Raw genomic sequence first — 21,105 nt, forward strand, 5'->3', positions numbered from 1 at the left:
TTGATAAAATAATACATTATCTTAATATAATAATATAAATTTAGTAAATTAATCAAATAATTAATAAATATATTTAAATAGATTAATAAAATTAATTTAGATAATAGTAGAAGCACTTTTTAGGGAATTAATATATGATTTATTAGGATATAAAGTTATTTATTATTTTAGTTTAAAAATAATATCAAAAATTAATTTTATTAGTTAAAGTTCTTTAAAATATTTATTATACTTATTATAACACTTAGAATATTCCTTTTCTATAATCAGACTAATTTAATAATATACTAATTTATAACTAATATTTTATATTAATAAACTTAATAAAGATATATATAAATAACTTCTTAATACTTTAAATAAAGCAATTAAATCTTAGTAATTAAAAGGGTTTAATAATAATTAAAGTTAATAACTATAATTATCCTTTAAAAAAATATTTTATTTAGTAAAATCCTTTACAATATAGCAAATATTAGACTTATTAATTAACTAACTTAAAAGGAATAGATATATTTTTATTAATATTAAAAACAGGTAAGTACAAGCGATATATTAAACTCTTTTAATAAGCTTATTGCTTAATAACTTAATCTAAGAATAATTTAAATATTTATAATATTAATTTAATTAATAATTAAATTTACTAAAGCAAGTTAATATTAGTCCCTAATAAAATAATTAAGTATTAAGATAATAAAATACTAAGGTAATAAAGTATTAAGATAATAAGGTATTAAAATAATAAAGTAATATTTAAGGTATTAAAATAATAAAGTAATATTTAAGGTATTAAAATAATAAAGTAATATTTAAGGTATTAAAATAATAAGGAAGCAAAATAATAAAATAATAAAATAATAAAGTACCTTAATAAATAAGAATAAAATGACCAATTATTATAAAACAGGTAAGATAATTAAAAAACCTTAAAATACAAATAAGAATTAACACGATTATCAGAGAGAAATAGCTATAACTTAATATAATAAAGTTATAAATAATTAAGATAAAAATAGCAAGAAATAGCTATTCTAAATTAATTATTAACAAATTTTAATAATAAAAAACATTAAGTTAAAGATAAAAGCAGCTTATTAAAACAGAATTTTAGTTAGACAGTTAAAAGACAGCAATTGGATAAATTAAATTAATAATTTAAATAAATAAAATAATAATTAAAACGCTCAAAGGATAAACCCGCTGCTTATACGGAATCCTATAGAGATTATAAAAAGAATATACTACAAAATATAATATTAAATATGTGAAATGGGCTTATCAAGATAATTATTTATTAATATACTATGGTTGATGATTAGACTTCATCAGAGCCCACAAATGGGCCTAACTCTTGGGCCCATGGCCCAACCCACTGTGGGCTGATGGCCTAGATTTCAGGCCCAAGCCCAACCATCAGGCCCACGATGGGCCCCTAATGGGCCCCTGTAAAAGCCTAATTTTATATAAAATCTTGGTTTTTGTATTTATAAAGCTGCTAAATAATTAAGATAAAATATTATTTTTTATATCTGTTTTAGTTTTTTAACTGAACTTTTTTATAACCTTGTTTAAAGTAGTAGGAAATTTTAGGAAATTTTTTTCGAATTAAAAAAAGTAAAGCTTATTTTAAGTTATTTATTTATAAAAATCTTATATTCTGATTGCTATAGTAGTATACAGGTGGTTTATAAATAAAGTTAATATAAATTTATTTAAATATATATTTTGAATATAAAAGAGTGTGTGTATTTTCTTAATAAAAGAAAAAATAAAAAAGAAATTATTTTTACTTATTCTAATTTATTTATTTTTTATATAAAATAAAAGCTTATTTTCTCTATTTTAGAATTCTAATTATAAATAACAGTATAAAGAAGTAAATTTGAAGGAATTTAGCTTTTTATATTAGTATTTTATTTATATATCTAACCAGATGAAAATATTTTAAGGGTATCTAAAACTAAATTAGGCTGGGAATAGGCTATTAGTAGGCTGTTCGTGGGCTTTTATGGGCTATTTGTGGGCTTTCGTGGGCTATTTGTGGGCTTTTGTGGGCTCTTTGTGGGGTTTCCTGGGCTATTTATGGGCCCTGATGGGCTTTGTTGGGCCTTGTTAGGCCTTATTAGGCTAAATACACTTTATTTATGATATATAGGCTTATTTGTGTGACTTATTATTAATAGCTAAGTAAATTAAATTATTAAAACTCCTTCTTCTAGTTATATATTTATCTTTTTTACCTTTCTTTTTTTCTTTATTTATATATTATATATTTACTTTATTATATTCTAAAGCTAGCAATCTAACTTTATATTATTTTTTTATAATACAGAGATAAATAATCTAATATTTCTGATTTTTTTAAATTATATAACTATTTTATCTGGCAACCAGTATTTATTTAATATCTTTAATCTTTTAGTGTCTTTATTTATTTAATTAACTATTTTTTTTATAATTCTATTCTTTCTTGAACGCGTCGGGCCTGATTAAAAAAAGATGTATATATTTTATAATAAAATAACTGTCAATTGGGGTCACCTGACATCACCTGATTCATCAGAATCACCTGATCTCGCCCCACAACCGAAATTATTCAAAATTCACTACGACTTTATTCTCACTTTATTGAACTCTCACTTCTACCACCAAATTATATGGGAAAAGTGAGGTAAAACTGAGCTTAATGTGAGCAGAAAATAAAAAAAAAAATTTCTGAAGAATTTTTTATTTTGGACTAGCTTATCTTCTTAATTAGGAAATCACCAGTTACTAGAATCCTATAGAAGTTAGAAAACACAATTTAATAAATTTCTTATTTAAGAAATTAAAAGTTTATTTTAACTACTATGATCAATAGCTTTGTTTAGATGACCAATATAAAGGGTCCAGAATGTCTTGCCTATTTATTTTATAAGCTATAAAGTAAATATTACTACCCTAGTTATTCTGATATTATTTAAATAATTTTATTATAATTTATGTATTAAATCTTGATTGTTCTAATTATTCTAATTATAAAATCTTGATTATTTAATTATTTAAATAATTAAATATTAATCTAATAATAATCTATAAGGTTAATCTTAAAGGCCTAGATTAATAATATAACTTATAAATAAAAGCCTAGAAGGATCTGATGATTTTATATTTGTAATATTTATTTAGGGCCAGATTAAATTAGCCCTAATTTAATTATTTATAAATATGCAGTTAATAACCTGTATTAATTCATTCTTTTTATTAAGTTAATTTACCCACTTAATTCATTCAATTAAATTTTATTTATTTATTTAATTAATTTCACCTATCTACATGCATAGCGAATAGTAGAATCTCTGGTTTATTTATTTCAGATTTAGATAGTCCAGGTGAACTATTTACTTTATCTGACTAATTAATTTCTTTATTTTATCTAGCTATTTAAAATTTCTATTCAACCCACGTAACCTACCTATCCCATCTGACAGTTATGAGCTCGGTCTAGCCCTTTATTCCTACTATTTATACATACACGTGAATCAATTATTTACCTGTTTAATTAAATTCACATATATTTAATTAAATTCACACCTACACCTGAATTAATCATTTGTTTGTTTAATTAAATTTAACCCACACGTGAATTAATTATTTAATTACTCACTATTACAGTAAACTATTTACTATATATTTAATTAAATTCATACTTATACCTAAATTAATTATTTATTTATTTAATTAAATTTAACCTATACATAAATTAATTATTTGATTACTCACTACTGCAGTGAACTATTTACTATTTATATTAATTTAATTTATTTAACCCGTGTACTTACTTCAAGTGTTTTATTTCACCTGTCTGAAGTGTTTAATTAATTTGAATTATTTTATTGATTTATTAATTAAATTCACACACACGCGAATTAATTAATTACTTGTCTATTCACTATTATAGTAAATTACTTACATGTCTGATTCAATTAACCCCTACTTACCTAGTTTATTTTCACTTTATTAAACTTTTACTTTTACTATTAATTTATATGGTAAAAGTAAGGTGAAACAAAGGTTAAACAATTTAAATTATTTTATTAATTATTTAAGCTTATTAATATAGATATAAAGCTTAATTTTCAATTAAACCAGTCACATGACTGGATACACTGGTTCAACACAATTAAAACAATTACTAAAAACAAACATGTTTAAAAATTCATTAATCCTAATCACATAATTATACCTGATTAACCTGTACAGCCTAGTCACCCGGAACCATGTGACCTTAATAAAAATACTAGATCAATTATTAATCTAACCTAAAACAATCAAGCGCTTTATTAAGACCTTTTACATAATTATAAATTAATACTTTAAGAATATTATTATATCAATAAGAGTTTAATCCTAATTCTACTCCTAATTAAGAATTTAATATTATCAGCTAATAAGATTTTAATATCTGATAAAAAAATCTTATATTATATACTACGGATCCTTCAAACGAAACTAGCTCCCACTAATAAATCAAGAAAACACGATATTATTAAGTAATATTATATACTTAAAAATCTGTAGAATAAATATTTAATTGATTTATATATTTCACTATAGGAAAACATCTATACCGAAGCGAAATCACTTAAAATAAACGAAATAAATAATCCATACCGAGTTTAATATAACTTTATTAAAGCTATTTATAGATCTTACTTAATATTTATAAATTATTAGAGCATAAAATTAAATAATAAAATTAAATTATATAATAAAATACTGTTATTTTTTAATATAATTAAGCAATTCAGAGATCATGTGAAGATGTTCCTAATATTTAAATATTTAAATTAACCGAGCCGAATTACTTAGGTAATCTTTAAAGAAGATACCTTAGAAAATATCCTAAGCCCTAGGTTTAACCTTAGAACTCCTAAAAAGGAACAAAACTACTCCTGTTAATTAGACTTTAATAAAGGCTACTATAAATTTGATTAATATTTTCATATTAATGATTTATTAAAGAAACCAGAAAATTAGTTATATAATCTTAAGGCTATTTAATAATTTAATAAAGCCTCTAGGAATCCTAAATTTTACATAATACTTGAAGTTATAAAAAATTACTTAAAATTAATAAATCAAATAATAAATTAAAATAATAAATTTTTAACTAATTCAATTGTAATGGCTTCAAATTTAATAGAACTAATTAAAAAACACGCTAGTCCTAATTAGGCGTTTGATACTGCAGCGGATACCTATATCTATAATAATCAATTATTATTTAGTAATTATTATAAATCACCTACATTAATCTCTATAGGGAACACACAGATATTAATTAAAGATTTCAGAATAGTTAATTTAAAACCTTCAAATCCCTATAAAGATAAAACAACATTTAAATTACATTATTATATTTATATTCTATAATTTTATATTAATATTTTATCTGCCTTAAAAATAAGATAATCAGATATTTTCTTTAATTCTAGGGCTATGTGCCTAAAAAGCCCTAATTACCGCCCGATTTATAAAGTCCTCGAAATTACAGGTATTCATTTGATCAAATAAAGTACTAATAATCATATATAATAATCACCTGAATTAACTCCTGAAGATAATTATATTTACTATCTGAATTTATTACTAAATATTAAAGTAAATAAATTAGAGGCCTATTTAGTAAGAAATTTAAATAAACCAGTTATTTCCCATAGAACAGCTAAATTATAATATTTAAGATTAGGGCACCCGAGCTCTGAAGCTCTAAAACATCTTAATTTAGTAGTTAATAAAGTAAAAATTAATAATAAATTAACTAAAACTAAAGATTATTACTTAATTTATTAATTATTAATTTTAAAATATTAAATTTCTCAACTTCTGATTTAATTAGGGACCAAACCATTTAAAACTATTTATTAGGACCTTATTTATTTAAATCAGGGAATCTACTAAAAATAATATATTAGCCATATATATTACCCTTATTCAAAATTCCATATAACTAAAGTAATTTTATTAAAAGATCATGTGAGTAATTTAATTATTAAAATAATTTAATTTATTAAATATTAATATCACGTGACTATCAAACAATTTTATTCAGATTAAAATAGAAATCTAGTTTATTTTTATAATTACATAAGATCTAAAGAAGTAATCTACAGCACTAGCCTAATTAAGTAATTTAAACAAAACCCATTTACAGAATGTTCAGGTGCTCTAATTATATAAAAAATATAAATTTTATTTATTAATTTAGGATTACCGCCATATTTATGGCCAGAATTATTAAATACAGCGATATATATATTAAATTACATCCCTACTTATTCACTAAAGTAGAGTACCCTGCATAAAACCTTATTCAAACATCTTAATCAACCTTTATTATATATAATATTACTGCTAAATCTCTCTAACCTAAAATAGTATAATTACCGAGCCTATACAAGAATTTTGAATATCCCTAGGCTTAATAAGCTTAAACTAAGAGCTCTGATTAGCTATCTGATAGGGTACGTTGCTCTAAATATATAGAGAATATAGATATCTAATTAAAATAAGATTATTTTAGCACGTGATTACATCTTCAATAAAACAAAGGTCTATAAAAATAAACAAAATATTTAAATATTTAAACTAAACCTAATTGGGTTAGAAAACCCCAAACCGCTCAGTTTTAAAGAAATTAATAATTTAATCTTTTTAATTTTGATTAATTTACCTGAAACTACTAAATTAGGGTTTACTAAGGATAAAATTATTAATAATATTTATTCTAAACCTGAACAAGGTAAATCAGAACTATCTAGTAAATATAATCCTATTTATTATAAATCTGAACATGAAAATTAAATTATTAAATTAAATAATTAAAATAATTTAATTTAATTAAATACTTAAAATAATAAGATTTTAAGAGATTAATCTCCTACCCTATATTCTTAATTATCTGAAGTTATTATTAATAAATTACTATTTAATTTTAATAATTATAATAATTTTCATAAATTACTATCTTTAAAAAAAAATAGGTCAGAATTACCTGACCCAGGACTTTTAAAAATATTTTAAAATTTTATATTAGCTTAAATTAGCAATAATAAATTATATTAAAATGATTTGCCTATTAAGCTAACTAATTAAAATAAAATAATAAATTTGCCCTTTCATAATAATTAGCTAAATACATACAAAATTAAATATGATTAATTAACTAAAATAAATACCTGGGAAGCCATTCTTAAAACAGATAATTTAATTTAAAAGATCCTATTATTAAAATAAGTATAGAAATACAAATTTACTAATTAAGGTTAATTATTAAAATTTAAAATAAAAATATGCGTTCGCGGAGATCTTTAACTAATTAATAATCTTGATTCTAGGGTTATTACCCTAGCCACACAAACATTTAGGACTATTATAGCCATAATTACTGCTTTTAACCTTAAAACAGCTTAATAAAATATAGTAAATATATTTCTAAACAGTAAATTAGATAAATTAATTCATATTTTACCACCTCCTGGATTCGGTTAACAAAATAAGGTTTTTAAGCTAAAACAAGCTTTATATAAACTACACTGATCCCTATTATTATAATAACACAAAATAAGGAATACTCTATAAAGATTAGGCCTAAAATCAGTGCCTGAAGATCTTTACCTATTTATAAATAATTATATAATTTTAATAATTTATATGGATAACATTATTCTACTATATAATCAAAATCATTAATTAAAAATCAACGAATTAAAAAATCAAATATTTTCGATATATAATCTAAAGGATTTAGGTAAAATCTACTAATTCCTAAATATAAAGGTTATTCAAAACCAATAAAATTAAACAATTTGGCTTAATTAAGCGGATTATATTAAAAAAATTACTTACTACTTTACATTAGTTAATCAGAATTCACCTAAAATACCTTTACCATCTGGCAATTTAAGCAAATCTATAAGGTAACTGCTTACTAAGCCCTATCATGTGGATTATTAAAAAAAAATTAGCTTAGTTTTATACCCTGCAGTTATTTTTAGGCTAAATATTATAAAGAGTTGCGAAATCCTTGCAGAACACATAGCTAAATCTTATTTAAATTATATAAATATAGTAAATTACCTAATTTTATTTATTTATGGAACCCGATTTAATTTAATTTAATATAATCTTAATTTAATAGATTAATTAAAATTACTACTAATTTTCAAAATAGCTAGCAATGCACCCTATACAGATTTATTACAAAAAAATTATTTAAAGGTTTTATATATTACTTATTCAGCAGACCTATTAATTAGTCAGCTAAAAAGCAAAAAATGATTACCCTATCTATTATTAAAGCAGAATTATTAGCCCTAACTACGGTTAGTAAGCATTCTTTATGGTAGAAACACTTATTTATTATTATAGGGTTCAACCCTAAAGAAAAACTATATATTTATTATAATAATTATCAAATAATTGACCTGCTTACTAAGCCTAATTTAATTTATAAAACTAAATTAAAATATATAAACATTAGTAATCACTAGCTCAGGCAAGAAATCAAGAAGAAATCCATTAAATTAAAATGGATCTCTACTAATTAAATAATTACAGACGGCCTTACTAAATATTTAATTAAATAAGAATATGCAAAATTTACTAAATAACTGAATATAGTTAATATTTAATATCTTATTAAATAATAATTAATTATTTAATATTTACAGTTTTAATTAATACTTTATTAATTTAAACTGAAGGGGTATATTAATTAGGGTTATCTAATATTACCTGATTCATTAGAATCACCTGATCTTACCCTATAACCGAAATTATTCAAAATTCATTATAATTTTATTCTCACTTTATTAAACTCTCACTTCCACCACCAAATTATATAGGAAAAGTGAGGTAAAACTAAGCTTAATGTAAGCGGAAAATAAAAAAGAAAAATTTCTAAAGAATTTCTTATTTTAGACTAGCTTACCTTCCTAATTAGGAAATCACCGGTCGCTAGAATCCTATAAAAGTTAGAAAACATAATTTAATAAATTTCTTATTTAGCAAATTAAAAGTTTATTTTAACTACTGCAATTAATAGCTTTATTCAGATGACTAATACAAAGGGTCCAGAATATCTTACTTATTTATTTTATAAGCCATAAAGTGAATATTGCTACCCTGGTTATTCTAATATTATTTAAATAATTTTATTATGATTTATATGTTAAATCTTGATTATTCTGATTATTCTAATCATGAAATCTTGATTATTTAATTATTTAAATAATTAAATATTAATCTAATAATAATCTATGAGGTTGATCTTGAAGGCCTAGATTAATAATATGACTTATAAATAAAAGTCTAGAAGGATCTGATGATTTTATATTTGTAATATTTGCTTAGAGCTAGATTAAATTAGCCCTAATTTAATTATCTATAAATATGTAGTTAATGACTTGCATTGATTTATTCTTTTTATTAAGTTAATTTATCTATTTAATTTATTTAATTGAATTTTATTCATTCATTTAATCAATTTTACCTATCTACATGCATAGCGAATGGTAGAACCTCTGGTCTATTTATTTCAGATCTAGGTGGTCCAGGTGAACTGTTTACTTCATCTGACTGATCGATTTCCTTATTCTATCTAGCCATTTGAAATTTCTATTCAACCCACGTGACCTACCTACCCCATCTGACAATAACTTATAGTGAATAGATAGATTAGTAGTTATAAACTAATTATAGATTTAAAAGTAAGATATATTAAAACTTAAATTATTTTTTAAATACTTAGAAATAATATAATCAGGTCGCTTTTAGTATAGATAATATCTGAAAGATTATATATAAATATTATAGCTAAATCCTTAAATATCCTTACTTTATAAAAAAGGATATTAAAAGAAAGGAAGGGTATTATAGCTTATTAATAATAATAAGATATTTAAAAACTGCTATGTGTTAATAGTTTAAAAATAGATAGAAAGATAAAATTATAAAATTTTTATAAAAAAAGATATATCTAATATTCTATTACTATACTTTTTTAATTAATAGTTAATTATTTTACTAGGAATCTGCTTTAACTAATATTCTTTTTTTATAACTAGCCTGGGAGAAAAAGATTTTATTATTTTTTATAATTAATTAGCTTCCCTTTTATTTAATTAAGTATCTAATATTTATAAGTTTAATTAAAATAGTCTATAATATATTTAATATGTTATAAATCCTATCTATAATAATAATCTGTTATCGGCTAGAAATATTAGTTAAAGATTAATAATAAAAGATCCTTAGGATACTTCCTTCAGGTTTAAAGATATTAATTATACTTAATAATTAGATATCTTTATTTTCCCAGGTATTTCTAGCTATAATTAGCTACTTTATTAATGCTAATTAAATATATCAAGAAGTATTTCTTGGCTTTAAACCTTTTTATAAAGTATATACTAGTTTAAATATAAATAGTATTATTCTTGAAACACTGAATAATCATTAGATTTAAGATTAAATTTTTAGATTAACTAGTGATAATATATTAAATAATAAAATATTAGCTAATTTTCTCTAACAGGCTTTATTTAATAATATTAATATTATTTAAACTCCTTATTTTATTTATATTATTTAATTTAGTCTAAATTAGCTTCTTGACTGTCTCAGAGTAATTTTATAAAATAATATTATAAAAATAAAATAGACTGATTAGCTGTTATCTTTAACTAAGATAAATATATAGTATTAGAAGTATAAAGTTTTTTATACCTTGAATAAGGTCTACTCTCTAGTAATTTATATCTACAGAAGCCCTTCACGCCAGAAAATATTTAATAATTTTTAAATGAATAATTTTAAGCTTTTACTAATCTAAAATATAAAAATTTAATAGAATTTAATCTTTTTTATATTTTATCACGCGAAATAATTCTATAATATCTTTATATAATTTTGTGCGGACTATAATTACAAAAAAATAATATTAAATAATAAGGAGTAATATTAAATTAACTATCTTTTTTATATTACTAAGCTGTTTTTTCTTTATATAATTAAATTATTAAAAACTTAAGAAATTATAATATATTTTATTTTTAAAATTTATAATATACTTTTTAAATATTTTAAAAAACTAATAAAGCAGCTCCGGCAGAAGTATATTTTATAAAAAAAATAGATATTTAATTTTTTTAAAGCTGGTTAATTAAAGCTTAATAAGTATTACTTATAAACAGATAAAATTAAACTATATATCTATATAATTAGTATAATGCTTACTTTTAATAATAAGTTTTAATTTTTCTTATCTAATAACTAGAATAAATAATAATATAAATTTTACCAGATATCTTTCTAAGAAGCTCTGATTTTTTATTAAAAATATCTCTTTATTATTTAAAACTTTATTATTTTTTTTATTATAGCCAGACCAAGCTTAAGGCTTAAAAAAATATTAAATAAGTATAAACTATAGCTAAAGCTAGTAAGGGATAAAATAACTTAATATTTTAATAGTAATATATTAAATATATTATTTTTCTTAATTATATACTAATATCCTTAAAAATATTATTAATATAGAGCCCCTTTAATTTTAGAAAAATAATAAATATTAATTTTTAGCTATTATAGCCCTTACACGGGATATTCTTTTTATTTTAGTAATAAGTGCTAGTATTAAATAACTTTTTAATACTACTTGAGATATCTGTTATTATTACCGCGGTCGGATGAAGTCTGAGATAATTAAAAAAATTATAATATTTTTTTATATATTAAGATTTAATTTTAAAGAATAAGAGGCAGAATTTCTTAAAGAATTTTTTTTTATTTATAAAATAGAGGCAGCAAAAGAAGAGAAGAATAAAAATTTAAAGAAGATTAAGATAAAATTAATTAATAATACTAAGAAGTAAGAAAAGAAAAAAATAATAATAATATAAAGCTATATAAAGCCTGAGTTACCAGAGAATATTATATAAATATAAGTTTTAGAAAGATTCAGAAAAAGGAAGAATAAAAAAAATAATAAATTTAAATATTATTAATATATTAAATTATTACTTTTTAAATAATATTTTAATAATTAATTTTTACACGCTAACTGCTTCAGTAAGTAAGAATATAAGATATAACCAGGTAAAATAAATATTATAATAAGTTAATAATTATTTTTTAAGAGAAATAATATAAGAGAAATACTTAATATTATAACTAAAAAATATATAAGTTATATAGTCATAAGATCAGAGTATATTTATACTATTTAGCCTAGTTTAGGGGCCTATTTAGGCCTTATCTAATAGCCGTGGGCCCCTGGGCTCAGCCCATAGCTTATTATGGGCCCTAAAACCTGGCCTAAAGCCCAGCCCACTTGTGGGCTGGGTTGGGTTGGGCTTGGGCTTTCGTGGGCTCTGATGAAGTCTAATGATCTCTTTTAAGATTAATAAGGTTAAATACTGAAGAAGCGGAATAACAACAGTATAGAATAACCATGTTAGTCAATACAGGAAGGCAAACAGACCATCAATGCAACTAGTGCGGCAACAAACACCAAGGGAATGTTATCAGGTAACAGTAGCAGGATACATTAATACGAGACGGGTCAATATTACTATAAAGCAAAAAGCAGAACAGTTTAGAACTAATCAAAGATAATAGAGTGTATACAAAGCACAAGAAGAAAATTAAGCATTATTCATCACTGTGTTCAAGAGCGCAGGTCTATTGACCATAGTGGGTTCGGCTCTACAGAGAGAAAACCAAAATAATAATAATAATAAAATAGAGCAATAATACCGAACCGTATGAGAATTCTGCCCAATATTAGGCGGTTGCTCATACCCTTGATGGCATTCAACAACTAGTAACTCTTTGTGTCCAACCTTTTCTTTCTCCCTAAAAGTGGCATTACGAGCTAGATATATCTTGTATCTTTACGAAAGTTGAATACAGTGATTAGAAACACATTACAGTAGATGCAATCAGCTAACTAATCAACCAGGTACGCTAGATAGTTCATGATAGCATTTTTAATTAACTATTATTAATGTTATCTAATCCTAGAGTTAATATAGTTAATAAGACTGGGCAATTATTACGACACACTTTTCTATATAGTCTTATTAAACAGTAGACCACTATAGCAAACTAGGATTTGCAATCTAGCTCTTGGGAGTGTGTTTGCTCATAATAACTTAAATTGAGTTTTTACGGCTAGTCTCCACTATCCTAAGAACTTACCTAGATAACGCAGGAGCCAGATTACTCTGGAGAACAGATATAATTATCTCAAAATCCGGTCGGGTAATCCGATGAGCCGGATTAGCCTCCTGCGGCCACGGATGTGTGATCGAGAAATCACGTGATAAAAACATTAGCCAAGTTTTCTTGAGCCCCTAGCAATCGGGATGTTGCGCGAGAGCAGCCTCACTGAGAGCGAGTATTTATAGTATGACGGATGCCCTCTCTCTCCAGTAAGTCCTAAACTAACTAAATATTTTAACAGAATTTTACTTAGCTTCTCGGTTCCAGAATATTCTAATCGCAACTATTATTAGTTGAGGTGGGAAAGGAGTATATCTAATTATGGGTTTATTTAGTAATTTTAGAACACTTTTTAACTATGTTAATATTAGAGTTAGATACTCCCCCGGACATATAAGATGAATAATATCTTCTCCTAAAATATATTAACCCGGATATCTTTGCTTAGTGCTGCGAGTATATCTATACAGGGAACTACTTATTTAGTTTTTTACCAGGCCAGAGGTTAATATAAAAATAATTAATTAGTTTGCAAAATCTTAGATTTAATAATCTATTTACAGTCATGATCCCTCTGTATTAGATTAAGAGATTTCCCCTTTCTGATCTAGCTAATCTTATTAACTATTCTCATATTAATTTCTTTATAAGCAAGTACTAGTAAGAACTACTGCGTCTGCTTTCTGCTAAAAAACTCTGAGATTTTATTTTAAGCCTATATTTCTCCGCTAGTTATACCGATAAACTGCTCCAGTATTTTATAAAAAGGGCTTGATTATATATTCTTCCAGAAAAAACACCCTTTTAATAAAAAGATAATATAACTTAATAGATTAATTTACTTCTTTAACACCAGTAATCTGCTAGTCTTATTTATAACTATCTTCTAAACTATTTAAAAGTTAAGTATCTATAATTTATTCTGCATAACTTATTAGTATATCCTTGAAATACAATTAGACCTATATATAGAATAGTACACGCGCTACAAATTTAAGAAACAAAACAAAAAGCTCGGCTATACATCCATCGGATCAGGAGTGTTTTAATACAAACATGCTGGAGACAACTTAGCCTTCACTATTAAGGGCCTACACTATACTTATCTACTCTAGTGGGTCTATAATGCCAAGCCGAAGGGAATTGTAGGACTGAAAAGATTGGCTAGCCGACATATTCTCTACCCTATTGTAGATCCGTGTATTTTCTAATACCTTAGTATCTCCCCAGGTCTCTTGCAAGAAATTATTCCAATCTATCTAAACTCTCTATTATATCCTAAGCAGACCAGAAATACTGATTCCACAAGACTTATGCTGTCATATTGTTTATTGTACTGTATATAAATATATTACATGGGAGTGCAAAGCCAGCTTCACCGCCTTATACTCTCTGCTTTATTTGGGCTTAGATGATAACTCCCACAGGTAGCCTTTAGCCTCCCAAGAATTTACCGATGGTTCTGGGAGCGGCTCGGACCTTCCAGCAGGATAGAGTTCAATTTATTAGATCCCCCGACCGGATTTTAAGATCAGTACAAATATTCTTCAGAGTAATTTAGTTTCTACATAATACGGCTAAATTCTCAGGAGGGTAGAGGCTAGCCGTGGGAGCTCAATCTGAGTTTTCATGAGCGAAAACACCCTCAAGAACTAAGCTGTATGCTCGAAACGGGTCTTAAGTTGCCGTGGTGGCTTGCTAAACAGACCACGTAGAAAGATATGCCCGCGATTTTTGCCCCATCGGCTTGTTAAAGAAAAGTTGCCTCGAGCGTATGTGCAACTTGTAAACTAATTCCCCACCTTTCCATTGAAGGGTCAGACGAACAGCGGTTCAGTCAATTTGAGGATAGGCTTATTACAGAGCTTGGTGAATTCTTGGTTTTACCATTTCTAGTTCTTGTCAAGCGAATAAAACTAATTTCTTCATTAGGAGCTCTGTCAAAATTGCTTTTTCTGCATGAGTCATTTGCGGATAGCTGGACAGGAATAATCTCAATTTGGTAGATGCTGAATTGTCAACAGCGAAGGTAAAAGTTCAGTAGTTCTTTAACTAGAGATGAACAAAGTTATCTATTTCAAGACCTTTAATGGTATCGTTTAACCCACCGAAAAGCGCTATGAATGTGGAGTCAAAGCAATTGTGCCGGTATTTAGAACGACCCCCTCCCGGACCGTACCACTCTGGCGACTTAAATGATAGCACGCTTTGCACAAGGACTCTATATCCTAAGCCTGGGAAAGGAGCTGCGGGCCCTGGTGAAAGCAGAGCATTCAGCTGCATCTGCTTTGTCAGAGCTCCATACATGATTGAACTGCATTCAAAGCCACACCCTTTACTGCCGTTTTGGAGTTGATCACGTATATCTTGAAGTTGGAGAAGCAGGCCAGTGATCTCTTCCTGTCTTCGATCATACATGGACCCTGCAATCTAATTTAGCTAAGCATATTTGAGGATTCGTGTGCCCATACTTATGATATTATCGGGGATTGGGAGCCCGAGATTCTCAATCCAGTCGTTACTCTGTGACATGGCGATTGCGGTAACTTTTTCGAATTCTGCAGGGAGGCGGAAATACCAGGCAACCCATAACCAGAGTATTAGGTTTCTAGAATATGTTGAGGGGATAATTTCATCTAAGCTGTTGATCCATGTAGACACTACAAGATCAATAGCTTCCCTACAATCGTAGTAGTCGGCCAAAACAGCAATTTTCGCGAGCATCTCAAGTGTAAGTTTTCGAGGTACGTCATAGGACTGGCAATGTATAATGCGAAGCATAACCAAGAGGGCCTCGGTATCCCAGCTTTGTGCAGTTATTTCAACTGAGCCTTCTTGTAGATAAGCGATGCCTTCTTTCCAACTACCAGTGAGTATCTTTTTAAAAACTGATGAGGCGAGTATTAAATGCTTCGCGGAGACTTGGATGTGGATGCAATTTTCCTCCGGCTGTCCCGCTCTTTCGGAATCAGATTCTTTAGCAAATTCATCGGCAGGCTCTTCCGTGTGTCCATCAACGCGTTCTTCGGCAGCGGATCCTTCGGCAGCAGGCCCTTCGGCAGCAGGCCCTTCGGTAGTGGGTTCTTCAGCTGCAGGCTCTCCTACTGATGGTTGAGTAAGTACAGACAGATTTCTATTTTTTTCCCTCCTTCTGTTTGGGACTCCGCGTGCGCTCATCTCCCGAATTTCTAGTCTCTTTTGCGGGGAGTATGGATATCATCACTTGGTCCGGGAAGGGTAAAGGTGGAATCGTTGTTGGACATACCTTCACTCATGTCTGCAAAAGGAGCATTTGGGCTTCTCAATATTATAATAACCTCGCCGTTCGGGTCAATAATATGAGTTGCTCGGTCCATGATAGTTGCGCGTTGCGGAATCTCAATGCTCAAAACTATCTTGCTTGGTAAGGGTGCAAGAATGAAGATAAGTTTGGAGATAAGTACTTTGATATCCTTTTCCTGCGAGTGAGATGTGGCGGTCTTTGATTAGCATTGATGATGACAGTCTCACATATACGACGTGGTCATCGGTGCATCAATTCGCAGCTGAATGCGGGCCGTGTCTAGCAATAATTGGCTCGATTCGCTGTCAGTACATAACCAAAGGCTTCAGGCTGGATAAATTGTGCTTAATGTGAAGACTACTAGCAAACACATACATGCACAACATAGATGGCACAGCCGCTATTAGGATATACAAGTTACTTCAAGGCCCGTACTCGTCTGACTACCTTTGAATCTCTTGGACAAAGCGACAAGCCTACATACGCTATACAAATAGATCCTTGTCAACCAGGAGCGGTTAACTAATCGGAGGGAGGCTGCGTCACTTGATCCAACAGACTATTACTATACCGCTCGAGTCAGACCACTACCTGGCAAGAACCACAGCTATGCCCTCACCACAAGGATCCAGTGTATCCGTGGCCATTATCTTGATTTATCGGTCGTGGCACTCAAAGATTGGTCTACGCGAGTAGTCAGCCTTGTTCCCATGTGTGTGAAGCGAGCTGAAGCGGGTTTTCTGTTATCTGTCGCTAGCCTTTGCGCTGATCTGTTGCTATGGGTTCTCGATATTGGCAAAGATCACGAATTAACAGCCTTGTCCAGAAAGCCTTGGGACTGTGTTACCAGAGATTACTTCGTGGTGTACGTTGATTGGCTTCTGTACTTGCAATAATGCAGTCATGTTACTGTCTTCTTTGGGCTCATTGCATATTAGGCTGCAAAAATTATTGCGGTCGACCCGAAAGCTTTGACGCAGAATCCTGGTGCGGAGGGTGGTGATGTAATAATTTTCAACGGGGTTCATTATCCATGGGTTTACCCCGCCTTGTCCAGTTGAAGCACATATTACAGATCTTGTGAGCACAGAACGCGGGGTATGCTCAAATACTTGGGGCTTATCCTGTTACGACGTCCCTAAACCCCTGAGTCTATTCTTTTCTGTTCCATTTCTGTCGAGAAAAACCCTATATATACGGCAAACTACATTCCGCAGAGATCATGTCAACAAGTGGGAACGATAGACATGTTATGGGCGGTCACGACAAGTCTACTACCTACACAGGAGATTTATCCGCTAGTTTAAAGAGGTTAGTTCTTAGGCTGCAAAAAAAAATATATATATATATATATATAACAGTCTTAGTTGTTTTCTGTCATCGGCATTCTCAGACCTGACTATTCACACCAAAGACCAGGAGTTTAAAGTCCATCGACTAGTGATCTGTGGACAGTCAGAGTATTTCTCTAGATTGTACCAGGGAGATTGGATGGTAGGCATACAGTTGTGCCCCGCAAGCTCAACACTAATGTAAACAGGAAACGACTGAAAATGCTGTACACCTTGAAGAGGATGATCCGCGCGCTATAGAAGCAATGATTCACTTCATGTACGGATTTGAATACGACAGCAGTGGTAGCCAACACGGCCGTATTTCCCCAATGCTGTTTAATATCAGAGTTTATCAAATTGCGGACAAATATGTTGTTCCACAACTCAAACAGCTAGCGAAAGAAAAATTCGAGATTGTCCTCAAGGCGTGTTGGCAGATGGACGACTTTCCTACAGCCATTGCAGAGGGATATGGATGTACTCCAAAAGAAGATCGAGGTCTTCGAGATCCACTTGTCAAGATATCCCATGAACATATTACCCAATTATTAGCAAAAGATGATTTTCAAACTGCCTTGGAAGAAACAACGGGTTTTGCTGCCGATCTTGCCCAAGGTTTGACTCGAACAGTGGACAAAGATCCAACGCTGACAAAATACCGCTGCCCTAGTTGCGGTAACGAATGGCGTCTAGGGATTGTCAACGGTGGGCCGATGAGTCGCTGCCCTTGTTGTGGGAGCTCTAATTCCTGGAGCAAGCATATTGTTCGTGATTGACTGGGGATTTTCCTGCGTACAAGTCTATCTGGATTGGGTTATTTTTGTACCGAAATTAGCCCTCTTTAAGGGCAAGATTCTTATCTAATTGTTTGCAATCGAGAATATTAAAGCGAAACGAGCGTTAGTGCCTTCTGATAAAGATATGAGTTGTAATTCTATCCCAATTTACAAATGGACAAAGAATGCAAGTCTCACGTTTATAACTATGTAGTAAAGTACAGATGAAGAAAGGCACTGTCGTCGGGTAAGAGAAACAGTATGCATCAAGGTACAAGGCGGATCAATAGTACCATAGAGCAGTAAATGAGAATAATCAAAAAATTGATCTCGCAATAAGATAGAAAAAAACTGCTTAAGGAAGAAGTGCGTGAGGATCTTAAGTGGTCAAAATCCAAATATGGTCGTCATATTGGACCAAGAGCAGACAATGACCGACGTGAGACGATCCCGTGCCTTTTCTGCGCATGATTCATTACATGCATCTTATGTTCTAACTCCTCGTTACAGATATTGCATGTAATGCGCATGTCCTTAGGGAAGCGCTTAACGTGCTTATTAATAAAGTACCGGCTGAGAGATCCCGGAATACTATGTTTTCTAAATTATTCTGTTACTAGGAGCTTAGGATTTGGAATATAGAGAAAGTAGATTATAAGTCTTTTATCCGGAGACTTGACGCAGACTGATAAAACTGCTGACTAAAATTCTGTTTTATTTTTAATTACTAAATATAGTTCTTGTCGCTTTGAAGAGGGCATAAATAATAATATATTATTAGCACGCTATTTCTGGGAAATAGGCGGCTGTCTTGTAGGCGACCCTTTTTCCACATTATAGAAAGTAATAATTGCATAAATCGCGGAAATTTAACACTGATATTCCTTCTCAACTAGACCTTGACACAACCCGCGGTTTACCTGTTTTGGGTTATCTAAAACCCGCCAAGAATGGGTTTTAGGTCTCTCACGAAAACCCGCAGGTTGGGTTTTAGGTTTATACTTTAACCTGTAGGTTTTTCTTGGGTATCTATGGGTTTATAAATAATATAAATATATTAGGGTATATAACAAGCATTATTTATATAATTTAGGGCTATATTTTTAAGTAATTTACTTATAAGTATAATATATTTTATAACTTATTTTAAGGACTATATTAAAAAAGAATTTATAAATTAATTTAATAATTTTTTAGATTTTACTTAATACTTAAAAAAATTATTTTATTATAAATATTTCTAGCTTTTTTTTAATAGCCTTTATAATAGCTTAAAAAAACTAGGGCTTCTCTTTTTTTCATACTTATAATTATAATTAAACTAGGTTATTAGCTATATAGTATCTGCTACTTTTATAGACCTAAATATTACTTTATTTTTTATTATTATTAATTAGCTTAAATTCCTTCTTAAAAAAATATATATCTTTTTTTTTAATTAAATTTTAGCTTTTATTTAGTCAGATAAATTTTATAAAACTTATATTTTTTTATTTTAATCTTAAATTTAATTATATACTTCTAAAGTATAAATTCTTAAATTATACTTATATTAAGTAAGTCTCAGCAATAATAACAGATATTATATATATAATTAAAAAAATACTTAACGCCTGCTCCAGTAGCAGAGATAAAAAGAATATTATATATAAAAATTATAAAGACTAGAAATTAGTATTAGTACTCTTTTTACTATTTATAGATACTTATTAACTTTATTAAACCTTTTAAAATTAATAATATAATTAATAAGAGGTATAAAGGATATACTAAACTTAATATATTAAATAAATTTATTATAATTATTTTAAGACTTAATTCTTTAATAAATTATAAAATTAAGAAATATTTTAACTTTAATTTTAATATTTAATTATATAAGAGCCTTTTTTATTCTTTTTATAAACTATTATTAATAAAGTTTAAAAAAGTTATAAAAGCTCTACTTATAATAATTAATTTAATTTTCTTTATTCTCAGCCCAGTCCTTAAAGAACTAAAGCTTATTTTAAGAAATAAGGATTATTTTAATTATAAAAATATTATTATAGATCTGGTCTATCTAAAAATAGTAAAATAAAAGCTTATTTTTTATAATATAAAAGGTAATTAATATTACTTTTTTTTACAGGACTTTCTTTCGCTAAAACTAATAAATTAATTTCTTAAAGTAATTAAAAAGCATATTATAAATATTAAAAATAAAATAAATAATTATATTCTTTAATTTTGAAAAAACTATAATAAACTTAAAAAATAGTTAAGTAATCTAAAATAAATAATTAATTTAGCACTAGTGCTTGTGATTAAGTATAAAATAAGAAAGTCTATATTATAAGTAAAATTAATTAAATATTAATCAGAGGTATTTTATATATTAAAATATTAAAAATATTAAGTTTTAGTATATATGAATATCTTAAATAAATATAAGCTTATA

General features: G+C 27.6%; 3 protein-coding genes across 3 annotated transcripts; 2 read left to right on the forward strand and 1 right to left on the reverse strand.

Annotated features, from left to right (window-relative positions):
* Positions 1-4,362: 4,362 nt before the first annotated feature.
* On the forward strand, positions 4,363-4,539 carry P170DRAFT_360261 (uncharacterized protein; the record flags this gene model as incomplete). Its single annotated transcript, XM_024844404.1, has 1 exon — positions 4,363-4,539. A coding segment is annotated over one exon (177 nt), but the record flags the coding sequence as incomplete, so codon positions are not given.
* A 10,549-nt stretch (positions 4,540-15,088) lies between these two features.
* P170DRAFT_496857 (uncharacterized protein) lies at positions 15,089-16,628 on the reverse strand (the record flags this gene model as incomplete). The annotated part of the gene is made up of 3 exons (XM_024854102.1): positions 15,089-15,695; positions 15,744-16,376; positions 16,496-16,628. 3 exons carry the CDS (start codon positions 16,626-16,628, stop codon positions 15,325-15,327), a joined length of 1,137 nt encoding a protein of 378 aa, XP_024703158.1. The 3' UTR covers positions 15,089-15,324.
* A 1,179-nt stretch (positions 16,629-17,807) lies between these two features.
* On the forward strand, positions 17,808-18,665 carry P170DRAFT_465392 (BTB/POZ domain-containing protein; the record flags this gene model as incomplete). The annotated part of the gene is made up of 3 exons (XM_024852321.1): positions 17,808-17,866; positions 17,923-18,049; positions 18,096-18,665. 3 exons carry the CDS (start codon positions 17,808-17,810, stop codon positions 18,663-18,665), a joined length of 756 nt encoding a protein of 251 aa, XP_024703159.1.
* Between the last annotated feature and the right edge of the window lie 2,440 nt (positions 18,666-21,105).

Source organism: Aspergillus steynii (assembly GCF_002849105.1).
Source record: "Aspergillus steynii IBT 23096 chromosome Unknown P170scaffold_5, whole genome shotgun sequence".
NCBI lineage: Eukaryota > Fungi > Ascomycota > Eurotiomycetes > Eurotiales > Aspergillaceae > Aspergillus > Aspergillus steynii.